The sequence below is a fragment of the Rhopilema esculentum genome, chromosome 18 (assembly GCF_057945365.1).
Source record: "Rhopilema esculentum isolate cy_ngs chromosome 18, ASM5794536v1, whole genome shotgun sequence".
Classification (NCBI taxonomy): domain Eukaryota; kingdom Metazoa; phylum Cnidaria; class Scyphozoa; order Rhizostomeae; family Rhizostomatidae; genus Rhopilema; species Rhopilema esculentum.
Genome location: NC_142832.1, coordinates 7,658,545 through 7,682,768, shown reverse-complemented (window position 1 = coordinate 7,682,768; position 24,224 = coordinate 7,658,545). Strand labels below are relative to the sequence as shown.

Here is a 24,224-nt window from a genome sequence, read left to right as displayed (position 1 = left end):
GGCAGTTGGCAGTGTTTCTGTTGACCCAGATGCTGCACAAAAATTGCAGATTGATAATGACGACTTCCAGCTTGCCCTCCAAAATGATATCAAACCAGCATTTGGGGCACACATAGAGGACTTCGAGAATTTTATTGCCAATGGTATGCTCTAGCATGGTTTCATTCATTTGTCTGGCGAGATTAATGGCTTGAAGATAGACTGTCTTTGTTGCATAACGTGTCGATACTTTGTGAAGCAATCAGATAACGTAATCATTACTTAAAAAGCGCTTTGCATCGAGAGTATTACAGTACAGAGCTGATTGGCAATGGGGTAAAATGCATTGGTCACATTTTGCTGTATGACAAAAAATTAAAATGACAAGAAACTAAACTGTGTTAAGCGATTTAATTTTCGTGGAGTAACAAACCAATTCAGTTTCTGCGTATTGATTCTTGTGCTCTGTTTTCTCGTCGTTTAGAAAACCCTGAGCTCACGTGAACTACATTTCCCTCACGAAAGTGCAGTTCGAAGGTCGATTGCGCTTTCAGACAAAAATAAATTTAGGCTGGCGATAACGACTCTTTAATTTAGTGAAAATAATTTTTTGAGAAGCTCTTCCAAAATTAACCAAGACGTTAAAGTGTTGCAAAACTTTTGGGTTTTTTATCTGTTAGCATTTTTTGATAAAATGAGAAACCTTTGCGCTAAAATCTTTTCGCAAATCAACTGATGTCAAATAAGCAAAGAACAGCAAAGTCAGGTGACTTGGACTCAGTTAAAATGGGCCAATAAAACCTGGTAATTTTTTGCAAACTGGTTCTTGAGACACAAATGTTTTTGAATAAAGAGAAATACGTGTTTACTCTCAGTTGGGAAAAATATTTGCATGGAGATGCCATCGATCGATTATAAAACATGGATGACATTTGGTAACATTTTACCAGATCATAAAGGTTCTTGAAAAGCAGACATATCATTAAGTGGAGGGCCAACAAGCCACATTATTTCTTTGCCGCTGCAAATCTTGCTGAAATCGATCGGTACGAGGGTACATTCTCAATTATTTATCATTTTCCTTACAAAATTTACCGACAGCTTTTTAAAGTTCATTTGTTTGTGAACATTTAATGCAATTTTGTGGTGCGAGGATGGTTAGAGGCGCTGACTACAGAGCCAAGGGCCTGTAGTTCGAGTCCCTGGTATAACCAAACTTTCACCCAGAGGGAGTAAAGTCGCAAGCTCCCTTTAATTCCAGGGATAGGAATCACGATGTGTGGTCACATGGAGAGAAAGGACCACGATGAGGTTTAGTCACATCGAGAAGAAGGACCAGGACACTGCTCGTTAAGCATTAAGCTTCTCAGTGTCCTAAAACTACCTTTGGATGCTAGATAGAAACAAATACAAATACAAATTCAAATACAACTACAAACATTTTGCGTAATGATGCAACCCAGTTTTGATGAAAATTGAGAATATGGCGGAACGTTCGGCCGTTGGTGTCGCGAGAACTCTTGCATTTATTGACCGTGACAAATTTTCTATGCTTGTTGTTTTTCAATTTTTTTTGCATGTGTCGAAAGCGGCAGTCTTTGTGCATCCAATGATATTCGCAATTTAAGGATAGCTTATTCCCATCATTGTGATAAAACATTATTTCTAGACACTGCTCAGAAGTCAATTCTTTTGTTTCGGTCTGCTTATATAATAAATAGGCTAAAGGCCAAGAAAAATTCGAGTAAATTTTTAAGGACATTTTTATGAAAACTGCTTTTAAAATTTGTAAACAAATTTCTCTAACAACAGATTCACACCAAATTCGAAACTGTCCGGATACGTTCGTGAGGGGAGTGTAGATTCTTCAATGCTCAAATGATCCTCGTGGCACGTGGCGGTGGAATTTTGTTCTGAACTGGTGATAATGATTGTTTTGAAAAACCTAGAGTGACTGGCTCTTTTAATAGGTTCCTTGAAATTTCAGGCATTATCAAATGGGGATCACCATTCGAGAAAGCACTGGATGACTGCAAGTTGCTAATTCAACAGACAAGGAATGGAGCACTCATTTCACCAGTTAGCGTTCTTCTTGAAGGTTTGTTCAATACGCGATAGCTACTTGAGTATTTCTGTTTTTTGAACGGCCCTTTTGAGCGTTCTGTACAGCGTATCGCTGACTGAAAGGATGAGGCAAGTAGCAAGTTGCCAATTATTTTCGTCAAAACAAATGAATTCTGTATTTTGAGCTAACTTAAACTAGCTGATCTGAATAACATCTTCTGGGGGACAGAGCTATGTGGGTATATGCTCGAAATTCCTTCTTCTTTTCTCATTTTCTGCATGGTTCCCCCTTGCAGACGCTTCCGGGCAGTGGTGCTGTGAAGGGAGACCTTTTGGGGCTCAACCCCCTTAACAAGCCTTTCTATGAGAATGAACCCTTTCCCTTTATAATGCTTTTGATTTCTATGAATAAGCATTTATTAGCCTTGTAGAGTTGGTGAATTGTTTGAATGATTTTGATACACAACAGAGAATCTTTAACAAAAATGCAAGTATATAAACTTTTACAGTGGGTTTTGTATTGGGTGTGGCTTCTACAGCACAGTCCCCTTACACAACGTTTTAGGGCGGCATCCCTGAGTCCAGATCTTCATGTAGTTACTCTGGACTTCATCATCTACCCGATATAAGTGTAGGGACGTACCGGAAATTCTCAAATTAGCCCCCCCCCCCGGCGGCTTATTTACTTTTATATTTTTGGATGGGGGCTTATTCGAAGGAGAGCTTTTACGAGGGGGGGGGGCTTTTAAAATTATTTTAGACATTAAGAAGACATCATTAAAAGATTAAAAGAATTCTTTAAAGCGCCAAAGGCAACCTCAGATGGTAAAAATCATCAAATTGAGGGGTCTAATTCGAGAATTTACGGTAGCAATGGTGGCTTATTCGAAGGGGGGCTTATTTACAATTTGTAATTCTAGGGTGGCGGCTTATTCGAGAGGGGGCTTTTTCGAGGGGGGGGGGGCTTTTTCGAGGGGGGGGGCAATTCGAGGATTTACGGTATGTGATGTTTTGTTCTCTTCGGCCCTATTTCATATCCTTGTTTGCAATTTCAGGTTGTCTTGGTAGCGGCAAAACTGCATTAGCTGCGAGTCTTGCCGAAACAGCGGGATTTCCTTTTGTTAAGGTTTGCTCTCCTGAACATATGATTGGCTTTACTGAAGGTGCAAAATGTCAAGCAATCAAAAAGGTAAAGTTTGTATTTTCGATCTTCAACTTCTTCTACATCTTTACATTCTTTTCAATTTGTCTTAGAATTTGAAATTAGAGATTAGAATTTGAATATCGTTCAGCCCCTGGTGGTTGTGTATTAGTAAAATTTAAAAGTTTTTAAATTTCTGCTGGCAAGAGCCCATGTCCCTGTTCTTTGCTGGAATTAAGGCTTTACCTAGAAGCATTTTAAACTCATGCCCGGATACCACTTTGTCTCACAATCGCTTTTCGAACCATGCGTCAGTTTTGGCCCTGTTTACACGAAATCGGGATCCAAAAAGTAAAGTATCCATTCGGATCCGATCTGATATTTGAGGAGTGTTTCCGCTGGATCGGATCTGAAAATATCTGTGTTTATACGGGATCTGACCCGTATGGATTCAAAGCATTCAACCTATAGCGGAAAAATGTTTACTTTGTTTCTCAAGCAAACCTTGCAGCAGTAGAGCCCTCTCCTTACCAGTTCAACCAAAACTTTTCTGTTTGGTCTTTTATCAACCTCTTGTTAAAGGATACCATGTAGGAAGTACTGTTTGGATCAGAACTCATCCTCGAGATCTTTTTGGAATCGGATCCAAACGGGACAATCTTCAAAAGCAATCCCAAACTGGAACGGATAGCTGATCCAAATCGGATCGGATCCATCAAGTCCCGTGTAAATGCAAGGCCTATCTATACCACTATGGGAACAGTACGGATCCATTCGAATCCGATCAGACCCTTAATCAGGAAAAATTTGTTGTTTTTTTCTTCAGATCTTTGATGACGCTTACAAATCGGAGCTAAGCTGCATTGTTGTTGATGATATCGAAAGGCTGATTGGTGAGCGATTTACGAATTATATTGAAATCGAATGGAACGATGTGTTTTACATATATAATTTTACGTTATCCAAGATCCGTAGTTCAAGCAAATATGGTTTGTCCCTAATCAATAGGTAAGGAGAATCTTTAACGTTGAGTGTTGTAGCATACTCTCTCTTGGATCCAGACTTCTCTGTTTTATCTATCACGTTCTATTAGTATTATTTTAGTTGTTATGTTCCGTTTCACAAAATGATGTCTTAATTGTGTTATTCTTTGAGATGACTTTAAATATTACAAGTTTCTCATAAGACAGAGACAAATTTACGTCAATGGTAGGGTTAGCTGCATCAACTCGCTGAAATATCCACAGTGGTTTTGCGAAATTCGATCTGTGCTTCCTTAGAGCTTTCTTGTGTCAACTGGCAACAAACCTTTGCCAAGAAAGCTTCATTTCGACCCTAAAACTGAATTTTTCCCCAAATTTTATGAAATTTGCTGATCCAAGCTTCTCCTTCCTCTCGGATCCATGCTACGCCATTTCTCCGCTTGTATCTTTCACTTGTAGCAAATAAGAAACACCGCAATACGCCGACAATAAACAACAATAAATACACGTAAATCATTGAAGGCTAATATTTCGCCTCGGCATACGGGGCTTCATCAGAGCAAAAGTTCAATCTTTTACTTCCTCGCTTGAATGCATTTGGCTCTGGTACCCAGGGCATTAATCTTTGCCACTGTTGTTAGCGCATGGTGGTATCAATTTGATTTAATTTATTCCATGTAGCATTTTCATTTTTATCATTAGACTTCGTTCCTGTTGGGCTTCGGTTTTCTAACGTTGTGTTACAAGCTTTGATGGTTTTGTTGAAAAGGGGATTACCAAAAGTGAGTATTAGTTTACTATGCATGGAACTCGGTAATTGAATTTATGAAGCTATGCATATCAGTCTGAAATGTTGAACTTCTTTCATTGTTTCCAATTAAACTCCTGTAATACTCTAACATTTAAGCAATTTCTAGACCACATTGTTTCAGACATCATTAAGTAGGGGCATTGCAATAGAAATTGAGAATTTCAACCAAGTGCAACATATCTGTATTCGAAGTTGTGGCATATATTGTTGTGGGTGGAGTCGGGTGGAAATTTTGATTGTTGCTAGGTAATGCTCTATTGATATTTGGACCTGCAATTTCCGAAATCGTAAAAAGCATCTAACTTCCTTTGGTTATTGTTTTTATCTGATGACAATCTGTACTTTCCCAAAACAGTTATAATGGTATTTTTGCCTGACGGGTCACCAAGTGAAATATCTCTAGGTACTTCTTAAAGAAGCCATGAATTGCACTGAACGCCGCATTTTGGTTTAAATACAGAAAAATTCTAGTATGTCTAAATGTAAAGATGAAAAAACAAAAAGCCTTTCTTTGCCATTAGATCCTAAAATTGCGGTGGGAATATGTTACAGTGTACTCTAAATTTCCTCATGAATGTTGATCAATTGTCTTCTTGATTTCCGTAGGGACGAAAGCTCCTTATCATTGGCACCACCAGCTGCAGGGATGTCTTAAAAGAGATGCAACTATTGCAGATCTTCCATAACGTCATCCATATACCTGCAATCACGAGACCTTCTGAGATAATGACTGTAGTTCAGGTTTGTCACTTAGACAGCTGTATAATGCACACCATATTCAGTGTTTTTTGGTAGATGGTATCATGACTTCGGAAAGCGATCACTCGCTGTACCCTGGACCATTTGTAGTAACTGCTATCATAAGTATTTTATATTTAATTTGGTAATATAAGAATTTCCTGGCAAAAGAAGTTTGGCACAAGATATCTTATATACAATGTTAACCGTAGACATGACATTGACGCTAGGCCAGAGTTTTCAGTTAAACGTATCTAAACCATTCACTGCTGATTTTTGCATCAGTTTTTATTGCTCTTCACACCGTTTATTCATTTGAAAACTGTTTTATGACGTTTATTGTATTTTTGTGGATGGGTATTATTAAAAAGTTCAATTCATTGAACTGATGGAAATGGCAGTGCGAAAGTGTCTGTATCTGTGTTTGGTCTTACCCTTGTCGATGTATAGATGACATTGATCGAAAGGCAGTTGAGAAAAGGAGTCATTACTCTCCTTTAAACCAGTATGGCTCTCTTTTTGTAAGGTGAGGGTGTGCGAGGCAAAAACCTAACATATTTGTATATTTAATGCATCCCCCTATTTTTGCTATGACGCTTGGTAAATTCGTTGTTCTAACAATTTACCCTTACACAACTGAACGTCTTTTAAAATTTTAGGGGCTGAACCAGTTTGAAGAGAACGAATTAGCCTTCATTGAGGAAAACATCATAAACATCTCGTTAGTAACATCCATTTATATCTATCGTTAGTGACATCCATTCATATCTATCGTTAGTGACATCCATTCATATCTATCGTTAGTAACATCCATTCATATCTATCGTTAGTAACATCCATTCATATCTATCGTTAGTAACATCCATTCATGTCTATCGTTAGTAACATCCATTCATATCTATCGTTAGTGACATCCATTCATATCTATCGTTAGTGACATCCATTCATATCTATCGTTAGTGACATCCATTCATATCTATCGTTAGTAACATCCATTCATATCTATCGTTAGTGACATCCATTCATATCTATCGTTAGTGACATCCATTCATATCTATCGTTAGTGACATCCATTCATATCTATCGTTAGTAACATCCATTCATATCCATCGTTAGTGACATCCATTCATACTATCGTTAGTGACATCCATTCAAATCTATCGTTAGTGACATCCATTCATATCTATCGTTAGTAACATCCATTCATATCTATCGTTAGTAACATCCATTCATATCTATCGTTAGTGACATCCATTCATATCTATCGTTAGTAACATCCATTCATATCTATCGTTAGTGACATCCATTCATGTCTATCGTTAGTAACATCCATTCATATCTATCGTTAGTGACATCCATTCATATCTATCGTTAGTGACATCCATTCATATCTATCGTTAGTGACATCCATTCATATCTATCGTTAGTAACATCCATTCATATCTATCGTTAGTGACATCCATTCATATCTATCGTTAGTGACATCCATTCATACTATCGTTAGTGACATCCATTCATACTATCGTTAGTGACATCCATTCATACTATCGTTAGTGACGTCCATTCATACTATCGTTAGTAACATCCATTCATATCTATCGTTAGTAACATCCATTCATATCTATCGTTAGTAACATCCATTCATAACTATCGTTAGTGACATCCATTTATATCTATCGTTAGTGACATCCATTCATATCTATCGTTAGTGACATCCATTCATATCTATCGTTAGTAACATCCATTCATATCTATCGTTAGTGACATCCATTCATACTATCGTTAGTGACATCCATTCATATCTATCGTTAGTGACATCCATTCATATCTATCGTTAGTGACATCAATTCATATCTATCGTTAGTAACATCCATTCATGTCTATCGTTAGTAACATCCATTCATATCTATCGTTAGTGACATCCATTCATATCTATCGTTAGTGACATCAATTCATACTATCGTTAGTAACATCCATTCATGTCTATCGTTAGTGACATCCATTCATATCTATCGTTAGTGACATCAATTCATACTATCGTTAGTAACATCCATTCATGTCTATCGTTAGTGACATCCATTCATATCTATCGTTAGTAACATCCATTCATATCTATCGTTAGTGACATCAATTCATATCTATCGTTAGTAACATCCATTCATATCTATCGTTAGTGACATCCATTCATATCTATCGTTAGTGACATCAATTCATATCTATCGTTAGTAACATCCATTCATATCTATCGTTAGTGACATCCATTCATATCTATCGTTAGTAACATCCATTCATATCTATCGTTAGTGACATCCATTCATACTATCGTTAGTGACATCCATTCATATCTATCGTTAGTGACATCCATTCATATCTATCGTTAGTGACATCAATTCATATCTATCGTTAGTAACATCCATTCATGTCTATCGTTAGTAACATCCATTCATATCTATCGTTAGTGACATCCATTCATATCTATCGTTAGTGACATCAATTCATATCTATCGTTAGTAACATCCATTCATGTCTATCGTTAGTAACATCCATTCATATCTATCGTTAGTGACATCCATTCATATCTTTCGTTAGTGACATCCATTCATATCTATCGTTAGTGACATCCATTCATGTCTATCGTTAGTGACATCCATTCATATCTATCGTTAGTGACATCCATTTATATCTATCGTTAGTAACATCCATTCATATCTATCGTTAGTGACATCCATTCATATCTATCGTTAGTGACATCCATTCATATCTATCGTTAGTGACATCCATTTATGTCTATCGTTAGTGACATCCATTCATATCTATCGTTAGTGACATCCATTCATATCTATCGTTAGTGACATCCATTCATATCTATCGTTAGTAACATCCATTCATATCTATCGTTAGTGACATCCATTCATATCTATCGTTAGTGACATCCATTCATATCTATCGTTAGTAACATCCATTCTTGTTCTAGAGAGTTACACCTGCCGGTGTTGGATAGCCCGTTGTGCTCTTCTCCTTGCTTTTAAGTATTAGCAACGAATTTCTCATTGATTTGTTTAAATACCTTTTTATAACGATATTTCTTATTATAACTAGGCTTCAGATAATCCCCTTTGAGAACTAAGCATCAAGCATCATTCGGAATACAAGGAGAATAAATTCTCTATTTTGCTCTGCTAGATCCGAATCTAGAACACAATAGTGACTGAAAGGAATTTTCCTTACCACTTTGCAACCTTTAGGTGTGTCAGAAAAAAATTATTGATAATAAGATATCTTTGCAAATGCCCTTCTGGCATGACAACTCTCAGTTTATTGATGTTTATTACAAAACCAAGTAATGACAGCTCATTTTTTTCAAAACCCAGTACTGACTGCTTGTTTTTTGTTTTGTTGTTGTTGCAGTGTCAACATCGGCGTCAAAAAGCTGCTAGGCCTAGCTGAAATGGCTTTACAGGTAAGCGCCACCACAGAGGCAATATTTGCTCAAGTCACCTTTCGCTTTGGTACGAGTTTTCATGGAACTCGCTGTTATACAGTTCTATAAAGTAAACATCACTGTGATAGCATAGATATTAATATACTAAAACGTAGGTGACATGATATTCTTGATATTCCCTCCTTCCCTGTCATTTAAAAATTTGAAATAATTTCGAGAATATTTGGCTGATTGTACGGGACGACCTTGTTTGTTCTGTAGTAACAGGTAAACTTACTTGCTATTTATTGTACCATTGCAAAAGTGGATGACATGCTGTATGGATTTTGCCTTGATCCAAATCAAAAACAGAAGTCACCAATGTTTTGTTGGGTTTTGTGTGATGTTGGATTGTTGGGTTGTGTGTGATGTTGGATGAATTTGAGCAACTTTCTGTCCAACATTTAAAAAGAGTTCAAATTCAAGTATTTGGTGGAATATTGGATAACATCGATATCAGGGCCTAAATGACTGAAATAACAAAAGTACCAGAGAACCGTGCTCTTGGCGCAGTTCCACTGCCGATGTCCTGTTTCCAAGAATGAACACTTGCAGTTGTCTAACAGCTACCTTTCTAGGATGCAAAGGCCTGGAATAAATTTTCTTTGGATGATAAACAAGCATTTTTTAAGTGAATTTGAAAGTAGGCTGAAAAGGAATTTGCCCTTCTCATCCTAGCTTTATTTACTTTTCTATCTTTTATTCTAAGCATAAACTTAGTTTTTAATAATTGTTTAAGATTTTATTATAATTTGGTGGCCCCTTTGTAAATCATACCTCCTGAATGATAAAACAGCCGTATAGAAATAACGAAGATATAATGAAACAAAAAAGCATGAAGTATAACGAGGTGTTGTTCAATGTACTTCTTGAAAAGTCCCTTCTCAATTAAAATTAATCTTGGTTTCTTTTCAAGGATGATGCATCAGCTAGAGCTCAAAAATTCGTTACTTTGTTGGAAAACTGGTCGTAAGTCACTTTTGAAGTAACCTTTTATTCACTTTGATGAAATCCTTCAAGCATGAAAGACTCCCATAATTTCAGGGCCATGCTTCGTCATCAATATTCTTTTATCGTTGCTGATTTTCTTCACGTTTGCCCTGTGGTTTTATGAAAGTATTCTTGTTGTGAAGATTAAGGCAGAAGTATAGGCAGTAAAGATACATTGTTGGATTTTATATTCATTAACAAGATTAAGAACATTACTGCATCAAAGTGAATAATAATTGCCTGACTCTTATTCTATTCGCAACAGTCCTCCGCGAAGACTGATGCACTTACTGATATAAGCACACTAAATAGTAACTAATCTAATACCCCAACGATCCTCTGTATCATTCATTTTTGTTGCAGATATTTTGGGTAATCACGATAAAGAGTTGGTAATAACAGAAAACAACATTCTAGATTATTTAGCTGATATTTTTGAATGATGAACCGGTCTTTAGATCGTCAAATTTCAACGTACAGAAATTTTTAACATTTTTCTCTGGCTATTTTCATTCAGATTGACACTGTTCCTTCGACTTGTAAAACTATTTTTCATTTATTATATACTTTAAAACTATATTAACACTCATAAATGTTATTAAAATATAATTAAAGATAATAAGGCAGGTCCCAGTGTTCTGGGTTAAGGTCTTGAAAAATCAAAACACTTCCCATGATGCAATAATGGCAGAAAACAAAATGCAGGCCCAGTGTAACGGACACTGTTCGGAATAGTGACATTTTCCGTTATATATAAAATTTTCCGTTGTATTCTAGCTCGTATTTGTTAATGACATTATTTCATATTGAGATAATTGCTGGCAAGGGTAGATTGTTGTTAATAAATGTATGGTGCAAAAAACAAACATGTTATGCAAGTTTCTTGGCTAACAAAACTAACATTGTATTTTTCCTTGTGCGGCAAACGCAGGGTGGACCTGAAACAAATGCTTAAAAACAAAATATAAGACAACCCCTATTTTCAAAATGATTAAAAATTCCTGCTGTTATTAATCGTAAGAGATTTATGCTTTTGCATTGATCACGTAGCTGGCGAATCATTTTTTTATTTGGGCATAATTTGCAATAAATTTTGCTATTTGTTCAGTTGTTTTTTCTGGCATTCTGTATCTTTGGCACTGGCAATCGAGTTTCCAGTTTGTTTCCATTTACTTCTCCCTCTCATCTTCCTCCAATTTTTCTGTTTCACCTTGAGCTGTCGTTAGCTCTTCTATTTTTCTTAAAACTTCTTCGATGGCAATTTCTTCGATGATGTTCCAACCAAATGTTTTACTCACTTCATCGGCATATGCTGTTCCCTCCGAGGCTCCCTCCTCTGAATTGCAGGGCTTTTGATCAGTTTCTAGGCACTTATCAACAATGACTGTATCCCCATGCTTCAAACACAGAGTCGTGTTTTCATCCTCAGGCTGTGAGATGGCTGTCCTAGGGAATCCACGCTTGAGAATCTGTTTCTCGGGTTCGATGCCGAAATTTCGTTTGACCAAACTCTGAAGCTGTTTGTACGTGATTTTGTTCACGATTTCGATTTGCACTTTTTTCCCGCTGAATGAAAGACAGATCTTTGGGCTGCAAGTTTTCGCTGGTTGCTGTAACGAATTTATGCATTCGCTTTCTGTTTGTGATTTTACTGCATTCCCCTTCTCTTTTTTCACCTTTCCTGCTTTCAACTTTTTGCTACCCTTTGATCTGTGTTCTTTAACAGCCTAAAAAAAATTCCATGAAATCTTAGTCACAGTAAAGCCGTCTTTGATACAATAATTTGTTATTGGTTTCAATAATGGTTGCCATTGTAGCTCCCATAAACAATTCTCAAGTGACAGTTGCAGTAATGGGAATAACCATTTAATGCCATGTAAACTTTCAAGGCACCCCGAGATAAATGGAATTTCATTAAACTCAGAGACGTTGACAAGGAAGGGAAAAGAGAGCAAAGACACTCTATGTTGGTCTTAGGCCCCCTTTACACGAGCCTTGGAATGATTCCATTCCTGGTCAGTTCAACAAACTGCAGTAAAAAATTTTCGGTTACCCGGGTCAGCTGGTTCCTTAAGACGATGGAATTCTAACGAAACCTATTAAATACCCTGGCATTCCACATACTTAATGATCACTCCCTAAACTGATTTATTAACTTGCTTGCTTGGTAGTCAAGTTAGGCTATTAAGGTCTGGAAAACTTCCCAATTTATCTTGTTCTAGACCAATACAAAATTACTGCCAAAATTCGTATGTACCTCTGTCGATGCAGCTTCAAATAGAGGCTTGTTCTGGCTGACTTTCTCGCAGCTTCCTTGCAAATCCATCTGATTCGAGATGTTTGTTGTCCTCCAGCTATTTACTGCATCATCTATTAAGTAGAAAATGGAATGTGTCAATTTTTTCTTATCGGATACTTAGGTAATTTTCCCATTATCACGGAAAGGTTCAATTTCGGCATAACTTTTAAAGACTAGTAATAAACCGAATCTTCCTTGGCCCAAAGTCTAATCATGATGTATATATTTTGGATGCAGTTTCTAACCATCCAAAGAAAGTTCTACTGAACACTTTGAAAATTACCCCTTAACAATCATGAAATTTTGGCGCAGTGGTAAAGGTAATCTATGAGTTTTTCACGGTCAATAGACTTATATACTTTTCTGGTGGCCAACCTTTGTGCCAGCCTTCATGGAACCACTAAAACAATCTCAACAGTGTGATATCCCGCTTCAAATGACGCTTCCCGGTTCTGATTGAGCTGAACTAAGGCATTGTTTGCTAGGGGGTACCAGAAAAGATTTTTAGCCAAGCTCCCTCCCCCCTAGCTAATTTTAAGCCACTACGCCACTGATGAGGATGGCAAAACACCAAATAAATATTCATTGTGTCAGAACACAACTCGCCATGTTGATTTCCAAACTCCAGCATCTTTGGACTTTTGTGACAGGCAGAGCCACCGAGAAGGGAGCAAGGGGGGCAAATTGTCACAGAGTCTCGAGGTCTATGGGGCCTCATAAAGTAATGAATTTCATTTTAAGAGTGGAGTTAATCAAGTGCAGCAAAGTATGCATAAAGACAGTAACGCGTTTTAAAATATTGCAAGAAATAAATGCAAGAAAAATTTTGAAATGCATTTAAACTAATCCAAAGGGCAAGGTCACAAAAATTTTCTGTTTGCTTTGCTCGCATAGGGCACTTTCTTTCGGTTTTGTACCAGGGCCTCTGACAGGTGTATCTTCACCAGTTATACTGTTTTGCGAGACAACTTACAAATCTTGATTTTTATAAAAGTTTTCCGGGAAAAGCTGCTTAAAAATTACCGGTATTTGATTCTAAAGTGTAAAAGCGATTTTTTCTAAAACACGATAACCTGTTGTTACTGAACAGTTGAATGGCCAAACTTTTTATTATTATCAAAAAGTGGGGAAAGCTGACGTGAAACATCTTAAAAACATTGATGGTCATATAAACGTATTTTTATGAAAAAGCTTTCCCTATCTCTTTGCATTATAAAAATATTTTCGGCACCTAAAAGCTCTTCGTAATTTGAAAACATAGCCAGATCTTTCATGAAGCCAGGTCTTGAGATTAAATTTTCTCACCGTGTACAGTGGCGCATCGACACATGTCACTCCACCTAGCCCATTTAAAGCCCTAAGCCCTAGATACAAAGACCGAGATAAAACTTTTTGTTTCGGGAGGGGGGGCAGCCGTGATAATTAATTGAAACGACAGTCATATTTTACAAAATAAAAGTACTATACTTATACTACTTAAATTTTTTTGCACCGAACCCTGACCCCCCGGTATCTTGGTCCTTGTTACAAATAACTTGATGAACTCAAGTTTTGTGCACCAGTACATGTTGCTCCATTTAGCTAATGTGAAGCCCTAAGCCTAAGATAATGCTTGACGAACTCAATCTTGGTGATTCGGCACATGTCTTCCACCGAGCCCATATGAAGTCCTAAGCCTTAGATATAGCTTGATGAACTCAAGTTTGGTGCATCAGCACGCGTCTTCCACCGAGCCCATATGAAGTCCTAAGCCTAAGATAAAGCTTGATGAACTCAAGTTTGTTCATCGGCACACGTCTTCCACCTAGGCCTTAGATATGGCATATGAAGTCCTAAGCCTTAGATATGGCTTGATGAACTCAAGTTTGATGCATCGGCACATGTCTTCCACTGAGCCCATTTAAAGCTCTAAGCCTTAGATATGGCTTGATAAACTCAAGCTTTGTGCATCGGTACACGTCTTCCACCTAGCCCATATGAAGTCCTAAGCCTTAGATATGGCTTGATGAACTCAAGTTTGATGCATCAGCACACGTCTTCCACTGAGCCCATTTAAAGCCCTAAGCCTTAGATATGGCTTGATGAACTCAAGTTTGATGCATCGGCACACGTCTTCCACCTAGCCCATATGAAGTCCTAAGCCTTGAAATAGCTTGATGAACTCAAATTACAAAACAGTTTTTAAATTTTGGGCAGGGAATTGACAGGAAAAGATCTCTTGTTTCACCAGAGAGCCACCAGTCCTACTGTAGAGTCCTAAAGCATGGGAAGGGAAGTGAAAATATAACCCAGAGCTATCCAAAATAATACATAATGAATGAACCGTGAAGAGAATCCTGCCATGTGAATAAACGTAGACACTTAGAAAATGAATAAAGTTGTCAATGGTTCGAAGAAATACACAATGATTATGAAGTGGAAATAGTCTGGGTACCAGATCCTGGCGAAAGAACGAATCGAAAACATTGCAAAACCATTAGTGGGGAAGGGTCGAATTTTCTAACTAAGGCTATGCTACCCCTGGGTGGCGAAGAAAAAGCATTCCAAAAAGGCGCGATGAGCCGTACACAAAGCACTTAAATACACTCATCTGGGTGAAGGGACATACTTTCGTGCAAAAGCCCAAACTACAGAACTTATTTTTCTCTATTATTCCCTTAAAGCAGTTAATAAAGGCTAAATATAAAAATGAAAGCAGCCTAAACATCCAGCTGTAAAAAATACAATTCAGCTAGAATTAGGACTCCCTAGAAAAATCAAGTTCTACAAGATACATCCTTCGTGCAACTAATCCTGATAAAATTTCCTTTGAAGACTGAAGATAAAATACCCTTTGCCAGAAGTGTAATACAAATTAGTAACTAAAGAAATTAAACCAAAGCAATTACCACGGTAAAGGTAGGCCGTCTTGTTGAGGATTTCTTCAGCTATTTTTGAAATGAGATCTTCGCGATGTTTAGTGATGTTGTGTTTCACGATGAGCCGATCAGCAATTTCATACGCGTTCGATTTTTTTGACGGATCTGACTCTCTATAAAACCATTCGATTTTCTCTTCGACGTCAGAGTATGGTATCGTGATTGAGATGCTGGGGAAAAATAAGTACATATATATTCGTGAATGGCATTGTTCATAAAATCCGTATACATTGCATATATAGAGCGCAGAATCCGCTAAAATCGTGTCATATATTAGCTTGATATTTCCATATTACTTAAAAATAGAACCAAGATACTTTGACAGCAAGGGCTACGGACCAAGGGGGCTAAAAAAATTTTAGGGGCTAAACATGCTCAAAACCAATTTTCTATGTTTTTAAGTACATTTTGGAAATAATGGGGAGATTTCCAAATTATGGGGAAATCCTTCCATTTCTGATTAATGGCTATTTAGGTACCACAGCCTCTTGAATCCTGAGATAAAGTATTATAGTCAGCTGCGATGGCAAAAAATTAATTCTACGACTAGTTTCGAAATGGAGACTCTGCTTATACCCAGGGAAATTGATAGCGAATGTTTAATTCATATGTTGGTACTTGGAAATATTGTAAACGAATGGACATCTCCCTAACAGCACAAAGTTTGATGCTTCGTTTGCATCATAATTCCAGTGAGATCAGGCCAAACCCTAACAATAGGAATTTCTAAAGACTATACACTACATACTTGTTTATGTCAATTCTTTCTTTCTAAGATATTACACCCTAGCACTTATTGTCTATCCTAGAGATTCCTTTGAATTGCTCACTAACTTACCTCTCGGGGACATTGTCATACAGTTCACCGTCCCAGTAAACCTTCATTTCACTTTCAACATAATTTGAATCACGGGTTTTCACACAATCTCCATTAACGTACATAATTTCTCCGTTTGCTTTGATTTCTCTTAAAGCTCCTGAACAGCGATCGCACTGAAAAGTAAGTAGACCCTTGTTTATCAAGAGAAAGGAGCAGAATTTAGTCCAGCTTTAACAAAAAGCTGATATGCTTGGCTACTTTTTGCATTAGAAGCGAAAACTTTGGGATTGCCCGAATTTGAAAAATTCTTTGGTTCGGTTAGAAAGTGGGTAGTTGACTGAGGCTCTGGTACTAAGAGTGGCTAGCTCTAAGCCGCTCACACGCTGGATTTTGAATCAAACGGCTTCAGTGCTGAAGGAAGGAAAGAAATATAAGGGATGCCATTGTCTGAGAACAACAGAATCAAATCGCATTGCCTTGAGCCCCCTAAGAAAAATAACAGTAGCGGCCCTAGACTATGGTACTCACATTTTTTACAGCCAAATTATGCTTAATCATTAATACATGCAACAAATGGATGTGCTCGATGGAGCGGCATGTTACGCACATCATTAGTGTCTGCGCAGATACGGCTTCCTTGGCTGCTTCTATCATCTCAGCATCTGTCAAAGCGATTTGCCTTGTTGCTTTCTCAACCTTATGATAATATGCAGCAACAACATCAACTGATATTTCGTGCAAGTCCATAAATTTTTGTTCCATAAGCGGCACGATATTTTTCCAATATCCCTCTACTAACTCTGCTCCTTTTCCATATGCAGAACATTTGTAATCGATGTTAAAAGGCCCCCAGATATGAGGAATAATGCTGTCTGGCAAGTGGAATTGGCCCATATCCTTTCTGCCTACAAGTGGAACAAAATGGTTTCTAGCCCGACTTGACCATGCAATGAAAATTGGCTCTTTCTGCATGCTTCCCTCATCAAAGACCGGCAGAAATATAAAAGCAAATTTTGATTCTTTTTGAATTTTTTTCTCTCCATCAAAAAGAAAAATAGGTCGATGAAGAATATTGGCCAAGGCAAATATATGTAGATCGGAGAGACCTAACTCTGTGTCCGGCGGTGGCTTGTAATCTGGATCTGCCTCTTTGATATATTGGTTGAAACTATCGGGCGAGTAAAATTCATGTAGTTTCCTTTGGTAAAGTTGTTTGTTTTGCTTGAGGTTTCTCTGCATTTCAACCATGAGTGCATGCCAGTAAATCTCGCGGCCAACCAAGCATCTTGATATTGCATGAACCAAACAATGGCCGTCTCCATCAACAAACAGGGGTACCAATGGACAGTGCTCTGTTTTGTTGAATGATTTGATCTCATTCAAAACATCAGATAGGTATTCCATTGCGGATCCATCTCTGCCAAAATATTCAATATCCACACGGTCCGGTGCAATTTTATAAACGTGACTGGAGAGCTTCGAGCAAGGAAACGTTGCGTCGTCGTCGAAATGCTGTACACCTCTTAGGCCCTTACTAGGCCTAAATTGTGTGAAAATTTTAGATAACAAACGGCACTCGTCATTTGTTAGGCCATCAATCCTTATCTCATCTCTGTACGTACATTTATCTCGGATAACCATTGTTTCAATCTTTGCTTTCTGGCAACTTTGTTAACAGAGAGGAATATAATGTTACGTGTTGTGTGTTCTCTGTGTTGTGTGTCAAGACAAATTCACCTTTCGAAACTATTTTCCTGTTATTAACTGGGGATTCCCAGCAGTAGCTTTTCTGGGAACTTCTTTGACGTCATTCTTTATCTTCTCAGAAAAAGCATAGGCTATGGATAAATGCATTGAGGGTTTTCCCAGCCCTTTCTATTGTTACCCAACATACGCCTTAGGCTATGTTCACATTGCTCCGTACTCGTATTTATCCGTTTTCATATCCATCCGTTTTACCTGTTCACACTGCTCCGGATTTATTTGATAACGGTGTGAAAACGATGAAGCGTTCACATTGCTCCGCTCTGGATAAAAAGGAAAACGTCACGAACTGGTTTACAGACCTTGCGACTGCTATAAACTTTTCAAACAACTTACTGCCAATAATATTCCTCCAAGTGTACTTACATCTTGGTCTAAGCATCTTGCTGTGCTGTTGTTGCAGGGCCGCCGGAAGCAGTTTTGAACAGGGGGGGGGGGGGGGGGCCAAAACGAATAAAAAGAGCACAAATATTTTTTTTCAAAAAAAAAGAGTAAGTGCCAAAAATAGTACAGATTTCATGCTAATTTAGACAATTATAAAAATTATGACACACGTTGGACATAATAATGATATTTATTATCTTACTTTCATATTTAAACAATTTTGTCCCCCTTGGTATTCGCACCATCCCCACTTAAACACAAATTTGTTAGCCTCCATGGAATTTACTGTTAAAAGCTAAAAAAATTTATGGTTAAGTCATCTTCACGCAATCGGCTGAAGGTGCTGGCACATTCTTCACTGTCATAGCAAACTTAATTTGCAACATTGATTAAGTTTATGTCGTCAGTCTTATGAACGAAACAAGTTTTTAACTTTCCTTAAACTTGATCCCAGGGGGGGGGGCTCAGTCTGTTGGTAAAACGTATTACGTGTGGGTTCCGAAAAACTCGAAAAAAGCTAGAATTCTGGGCCATAGAATCTTGAAAATTGGGTTGCATTCTTAATCAGTCAGAGGAAACACAAAAGGGCAGAAATATACTGATATGATGTTGCCGATAACTTTTTAGATAAATCAATGGCATATTGAAGTATAACAAATTTTGCAGTACGTCTAGTCTTGAATATTGTTCTAATCCTAGATAAGAAATTTAAGTCTTTGTTAGCATGTACTCATTGCTTGGACACAACTTTTTCATTTCTTCATAAAAAACATTGAACACAATGTTGTGAAGCAAGCAATATGTTGCAGTTATAGTTTTACAGATATCTGATTTTGTTAATATATGTCAAGAACCACAAGGGATCGTTGTTGAAATAAAATTTAGTGAACTCTGCTTTTTAACTTGCCTAATCATAAGTTTAAGAAAAATAATGGTTGTAACATGAATTGGTATCAAAAATTCCTGCTCAAGCTTAAATATTCTCAGTGAAAAGAGTTACACAATTTTGGCAAAGTCACAGAATAGGGTACATTTTACGCATCCCAGAATCAGGGATAGGGCTCCAGTTTCTACTTTCAAGAACGCACATGATATACATTGGACTTACTGACTGTGCCCGCCGGGGACTTGACCGGACCCTTTCACTAATGCGTTTGTTGCTGAAGACATACTAAGAAAATTTTCTCGCGGAACTGGGCAGTCTCCTTCGCAGTTGATATTGTTCATCACAGGAGCTTGCGCTTTTCGCATCAAGACCAAGTAAACACTTAAGGAATTTTCAATGAATGGTCCTCCAACAACCTCCAGAGTTATGTTATTTTACTTAGTTTCTAAGGGCAGAATATCTGGCATTGAAAAAACACACGAAAAATATTTTTCAAAAAGGGGCATTTGTTTATACTTTTTGCAAACAGGGGGGGCCTGTGCCCACGTGACCCCCCTGGCTCCGGCGGCCCTGTGTTGTTGTTATCGTTTTCAAAAGTATCCGTTTTCGGTGTTCACACTGCCTTTTGCGTTTTCGAAAGTCTCCGTTTTCAAAAGTCTCCGTTTTCAAAGTGCGTTTTCAAAAGTCTCCGTTTTCGGTGTTCACACTGCCTTTTGCGTTTTCGAAAGTCTCCGTTTTCAAAGTGCGTTTTCAAAAGTCTCCGTTTTCGGTGTTCACACTGCCTTTTGCGTTTTCGAAAGTCTCCGTTATCAAAAGTCTCCGTTTTCAAAAGTCTCCGTTTTCAAAGTGCGTTTTCAAAAGTCTCCGTTTTCGCCGCGGAGCAGTGTGAACGCAAGGTGAAAACGGATACTTTTTTATCCGTTTTCATTGGAATCCGGAGCAATGTGAACGGCCTAAAGGAATTATTTGAATTAATCTACTTTCATCTTTCGTACTGTATTGATTTTCAGAATATTTTCATCTTTCATACTGTATTGATTTTCAGAATATTTTTTAGAGATTTGAGATTCAACTTTAAATGTATTTTTCAATTTTCTGATTCACTTCACCTATGATAAAGAGAGTTTCTCGTTAGTCTTAGGCCCCGTTCACATTGCTCCGGATTGTTTGGCCCTCGCTAGCCGTCAAAAGATGAAGCATTTAGAGAATGGTCTCTTGAGAAAAATTGGAATGAGACTCTGATAATTGATAGTTTAAAAGTTGAATTGAGAAAGGCAAATATTTTACAGCATACTTCAAGCTTTTTTGTCTAACACTCCTCAGAGTGAAAACGTCAGAATAAGGCTTCGAAAGAAATTCGTTCTACATTAGGAAAAAGCCGCTATTGTGTAGACAGTTGGAGTTCCTTTTTTCCCTTTGAATCCAGTGGTAATTTTTTTATAGTTACATGGTACTGATTGGACAACTATACTGGTATATAGAATAATAGACTTGTGTACTTAACAAGGCACATACAGTACTAGAACACTCCAAAATGGACAAATTCCCAGGAAAGCTCCCTAGTTGAGCCCTTGTGGTAATTCTAGGTCATCTTTTTGAACAATAAAAAACTAGGCTTTTCATTCTAGCGCAAAACAAGACTGGTAAACATTTCAGGTTCAGGCTCATTTTTTAAAATTCACTCTACATAAACAACTCCAGATAAGGGTAGAAAAATGTAAAGAAAATCAAGTGAGAAAAATTAAAACTACGGATGTTTTTTATGAAAGCAACAAAGAGCTCTGTCAGTAGATAAATAAATCGAGAACAGAGCACGGCCTTCCTTCTCTACAATAATACTGATTTGCGTATATGCAAATGAGCTCGCCTATTCAAATCGGTCCGATATCCAACCGAACTATGTGTGTGAACTCCTCTTTGGTTGTTTGTCCGATTGACTTAGAACTTTTTCCCCGACCTCCCATCTACCTCAGCTTCTTAGATAAGGTTTAAAATCTCGGTTACCTAGCCCCTTCGCTATGAAATTCGCTACGTGACCGAAGGGCACCTCCATTAACGAAGAGCATCTCTTTTGTCTATGGTACATTTACTGCTTTTTTCATGACAGTTTCACTGTATTGTGGCAGGAAACATTCTCTTTCAAGGCATTACCCTGGTAGATTGGCAATGAGTACTCTTACTTTCTCCCTTAATGACATTTGTCTTGGCTAACTCTTTCAATGTCTTGGAGAAGCAAGAACGATAAATTGTTTGAAATGATTTCGACCCCACCGTCCTCTTGATCAAAATGTGGGTGTAAAACTCCAAGATAATTTTTTTTATCGTTTTCGATTCTACCGCCCCTCTTTTGAAAGTTTGGGCTTAACCTTTTAAGGGGCAAATATTAATTTACTTCACCTACGTAATCCAAACTTTCAGAAAAAAATAGATATTACCAATAAAAACTGAAAAACATTAAAAAAATGTATGTTGGGGATCGAGGCGATTTTTTATGAATTCATTACTCCCTAAAAATTTTGCCTTTTAACTCATTAGTGACAATTTAAATAATTTTTAATTATTTCAATTGTCACTAATGAGCTAAATATGCTTGGGAGCAAAATATTTATTTCCTAGAATAATGTATTTTCATAATAAAGAAAACGATTTTTTCGAACTGTAATCCAGTTTTTAAGACACATTTAGCGGGTATTATTTCGGCATTTTATGTTACTGCTTCTTAAACATAGCCTGTGCTCCAGACCTCTACTTTCAAGGTAGGGGTCTGGAAAACAGGCTACTTAAACATGGAAGCATTAAGACGAGTGAGTCGAATCAACGGGTACCAACAAAAATCTATTTACACAATTTGTTCTTGGATTCAAAATTAATATAAATCTTATAGGTTACCCAGGTACATATTAAGAAGAAGTACCAACAGTAATCTGTTTACACCAACTTTTCCTTACAGTTGAGCCTGAGTGTTATCCTTGGAAATATGTAGACGAAGAACATGAATCAACGAGCATCAACAAAATTATCTACACCAATTTTGGATTGGATTCAGAATAAGCACAAGAGCTTGAAGATTACCTTTGAAAATATTTAGACTTTTCCTAAAAGTAAGATTACAAATATCAACCTGAATGTTGTCCTTTAAAATATGTGGCGAAGTAGGTGAATCAGCGAGCACCAAGAGGAATCATCTGCACCAATTTTGGTAAGCCCCAAGGTTTTTCAACGGATTTCGAGAAATTAGAAAATTGACTTTTAGGAAAACTGGGAGGAAAGTTCCACCCCAGTCCACCCTAGTCCACCCCAGTCCACCCCGTGGCGACGCCACTGGGCGAAGTAGATGAATCAGCGAGCACCAAGAGGAATCATCTGCACCAATTTTCGATTGGCTTCAGAATAAACATAAGTGCTGAAGATAACTCTCTTCATTAAGGAGGAAATAGGGTACCTGATCTGGAAATGGGCTTGTATAGATAAAGTGGATGGAAATGGATAGGGCTGTTGAAGGCTTGGGACAAGGGAGGGGGTTTTGGGTGGGGAAAATGCTTGTTTTTGTTAAAGTAACAGTTATATCAACGAGCTATTGTAAAATCACACTTGCAAATAGACCTGATAGGTCTTTTGGACGAGTTGTAATGGCAGGTATGCAGTGGCGGGGTGGCTACGTTTTCCCTGGGGATGTTACGAAGACCGTCCGCGACTTTTGATCCTTTAAGCCCGAAGGCTAAAAACTAACTAACTACAAATACGAACCTAATTTATACTGTTAACGACGTAAACAACTTTAAAATATTGTCACTAGTTTCATTGTCCATTACGCAAGGGATTAACAAATACTGTCCTCTAAAGACTTATAAACACTTTATATTAACCAACCATTGTCCAATTTAACGCAAAACAACTTGCTCAAACAACTATTGTGTCCAAACGCGTAAACAAGTTTTTCGAATAACAATTATTGTTCCAATCAACAATTGCAAAACTGAAAGTATCACATGTTTGTCTTCTGAACATCCTCCCCTTCCTTGACAGCTATGCATGTCAACTGGAAATCCTTCATCTTGTGATATCTGCAACGTCACATCAAGAAAATACATCCATTATAACAAATGCCACCAGCAACCATTCAACAATGTTCCAAAAGGCATAATTTTGTCACTGGTCTCTTCAATAGCTTTTGTCCCAGTTGTACTTGTGCCACTCTCACTTTTCCATCTTTTCCAGGAAATACTTGGGTGACCTTTGCAAGGGGCCAATGAGCTCTGGGGCTATCAGGCGATATAACAATAACAATATCCCCTACCTTCAAATTTATCTTCTCTTTGTGCCATTTTGTCGTTGGATTTAGTCCTGGCAGTCATTCTTTCAACCAACGTTGCCAGAAGTGCTTCACCAGTTCTTGAACACGTCGCCATCGTTTCCTTGGACTGAACGTTGTCTGGTCTACCGTTTCTGGTGCAAATCTGCCTCCCATTTGGCCATGGAGAAAGTGATTTGGGGTCAAAGGCACATCATCATCCACATTTTCTGTCTGGTATGTCAGCGGTCTTGAATTCAGCAACGATTCTGCTCCTGTGATGGCAGTCATCAACTCTTCATCCGACACATTTGCATCTGTCAGGTATCCTTTCAACGCACGTTTTGCTGCCTTGATCATAATTTCATGAGCTCCTCCAAAATGTGGTGACAAAGGAGGATTGAAATGCCATTTGATACCACGATTTGCAGCACTCTGGATGATGCGATTCTGGTCCAATCTTTTAACGAGCTCCTGTAGCTCCTTGTCAGCTGCTACGAAATTGCCACCATTGTCAGAAACAACTTCTTCAGGCTTCCCACGACGACTCACCATTCGATAAAAGGCATTCAAGAATCAGTATCCAGGGCAAATGCCATTTCCAAGTGTACTGCTCTGGTAACTAGGCATGTGAAAAGACAAAGATATCGTTTTTCTCTTCGCTTACCTCTCCCT

General features: G+C 37.8%; 3 protein-coding genes across 4 annotated transcripts in view; 1 reads left to right on the top strand and 2 right to left on the bottom strand.

The window, feature by feature from the left end:
- LOC135696702 (vesicle-fusing ATPase) overlaps nucleotides 1–11,295 on the top strand; it is a 30,802-nt gene extending 19,507 nt beyond the window's left edge. The window contains exons 21-30 of the mRNA XM_089113796.1: nucleotides 2–143; nucleotides 1,967–2,077; nucleotides 3,099–3,232; nucleotides 4,011–4,077; nucleotides 4,870–4,949; nucleotides 5,585–5,719; nucleotides 6,376–6,437; nucleotides 9,125–9,176; nucleotides 10,114–10,166; nucleotides 10,551–11,295. Of these exons, the coding sequence (XP_088969922.1) occupies nucleotides 2–143; nucleotides 1,967–2,077; nucleotides 3,099–3,232; nucleotides 4,011–4,077; nucleotides 4,870–4,949; nucleotides 5,585–5,719; nucleotides 6,376–6,437; nucleotides 9,125–9,176; nucleotides 10,114–10,166; nucleotides 10,551–10,563 (849 nt within the window). The 3' untranslated portion in view covers nucleotides 10,564–11,295. The remainder of the gene's footprint in view (nucleotide 1; nucleotides 144–1,966; nucleotides 2,078–3,098; nucleotides 3,233–4,010; nucleotides 4,078–4,869; nucleotides 4,950–5,584; nucleotides 5,720–6,375; nucleotides 6,438–9,124; nucleotides 9,177–10,113; nucleotides 10,167–10,550) is intronic.
- Nucleotides 10,577–18,342, bottom strand: LOC135696703 (deubiquitinating protein VCPIP1). 2 transcript variants are annotated; one of them, XM_089113797.1, is made up of 5 exons: nucleotides 16,753–18,342; nucleotides 16,243–16,397; nucleotides 15,375–15,574; nucleotides 12,445–12,566; nucleotides 10,577–11,914 (listed from the first exon to the last, which is right to left on the bottom strand). In XM_089113797.1, exons 1-5 carry the CDS (start codon nucleotides 17,863–17,865, stop codon nucleotides 11,357–11,359), a joined length of 2,148 nt encoding a protein of 715 aa, XP_088969923.1. In that variant the 5' UTR covers nucleotides 17,866–18,342; the 3' UTR covers nucleotides 10,577–11,356. The 2 variants fall into 2 exon arrangements, with proteins under 2 accessions (XP_088969923.1, XP_065072259.2); XM_065216187.2 differs by having other exon boundaries at nucleotides 12,445–12,557; nucleotides 16,753–18,339.
- A 5,267-nt stretch (nucleotides 18,343–23,609) lies between these two features.
- LOC148958109 (uncharacterized) lies at nucleotides 23,610–24,104 on the bottom strand. The gene has a single exon (XM_089113789.1). It carries the CDS (start codon nucleotides 24,102–24,104, stop codon nucleotides 23,610–23,612), a length of 495 nt encoding a protein of 164 aa, XP_088969915.1.
- Nucleotides 24,105–24,224: the final 120 nt, after the last annotated feature.

Bases quoted from the DNA above. Each gene is read 5' to 3' on its own strand.
- LOC148958109 (XM_089113789.1), bottom strand. From the start codon at position 24,104: ATGGTGAGTCGTCGTGGGAAGCCTGAAGAAGTTGTTTCTGACAATGGT.
- LOC135696703 (XM_089113797.1), bottom strand. From the start codon at position 17,865: ATGGTTATCCGAGATAAATGTACGTACAGAGATGAGATAAGGATTGAT. The intron at 16,398-16,752 runs GTGAGTACCATA...CTTACTTTTCAG, and splicing joins ATAATTTGGCTGTAAAAAAT to TGCGATCGCTGTTCAGGAGC. The intron at 12,567-15,374 runs GTAATTGCTTTG...ATTCCATTTTCT, and splicing joins GACGGCCTACCTTTACCGTG to ACTTAATAGATGATGCAGTA.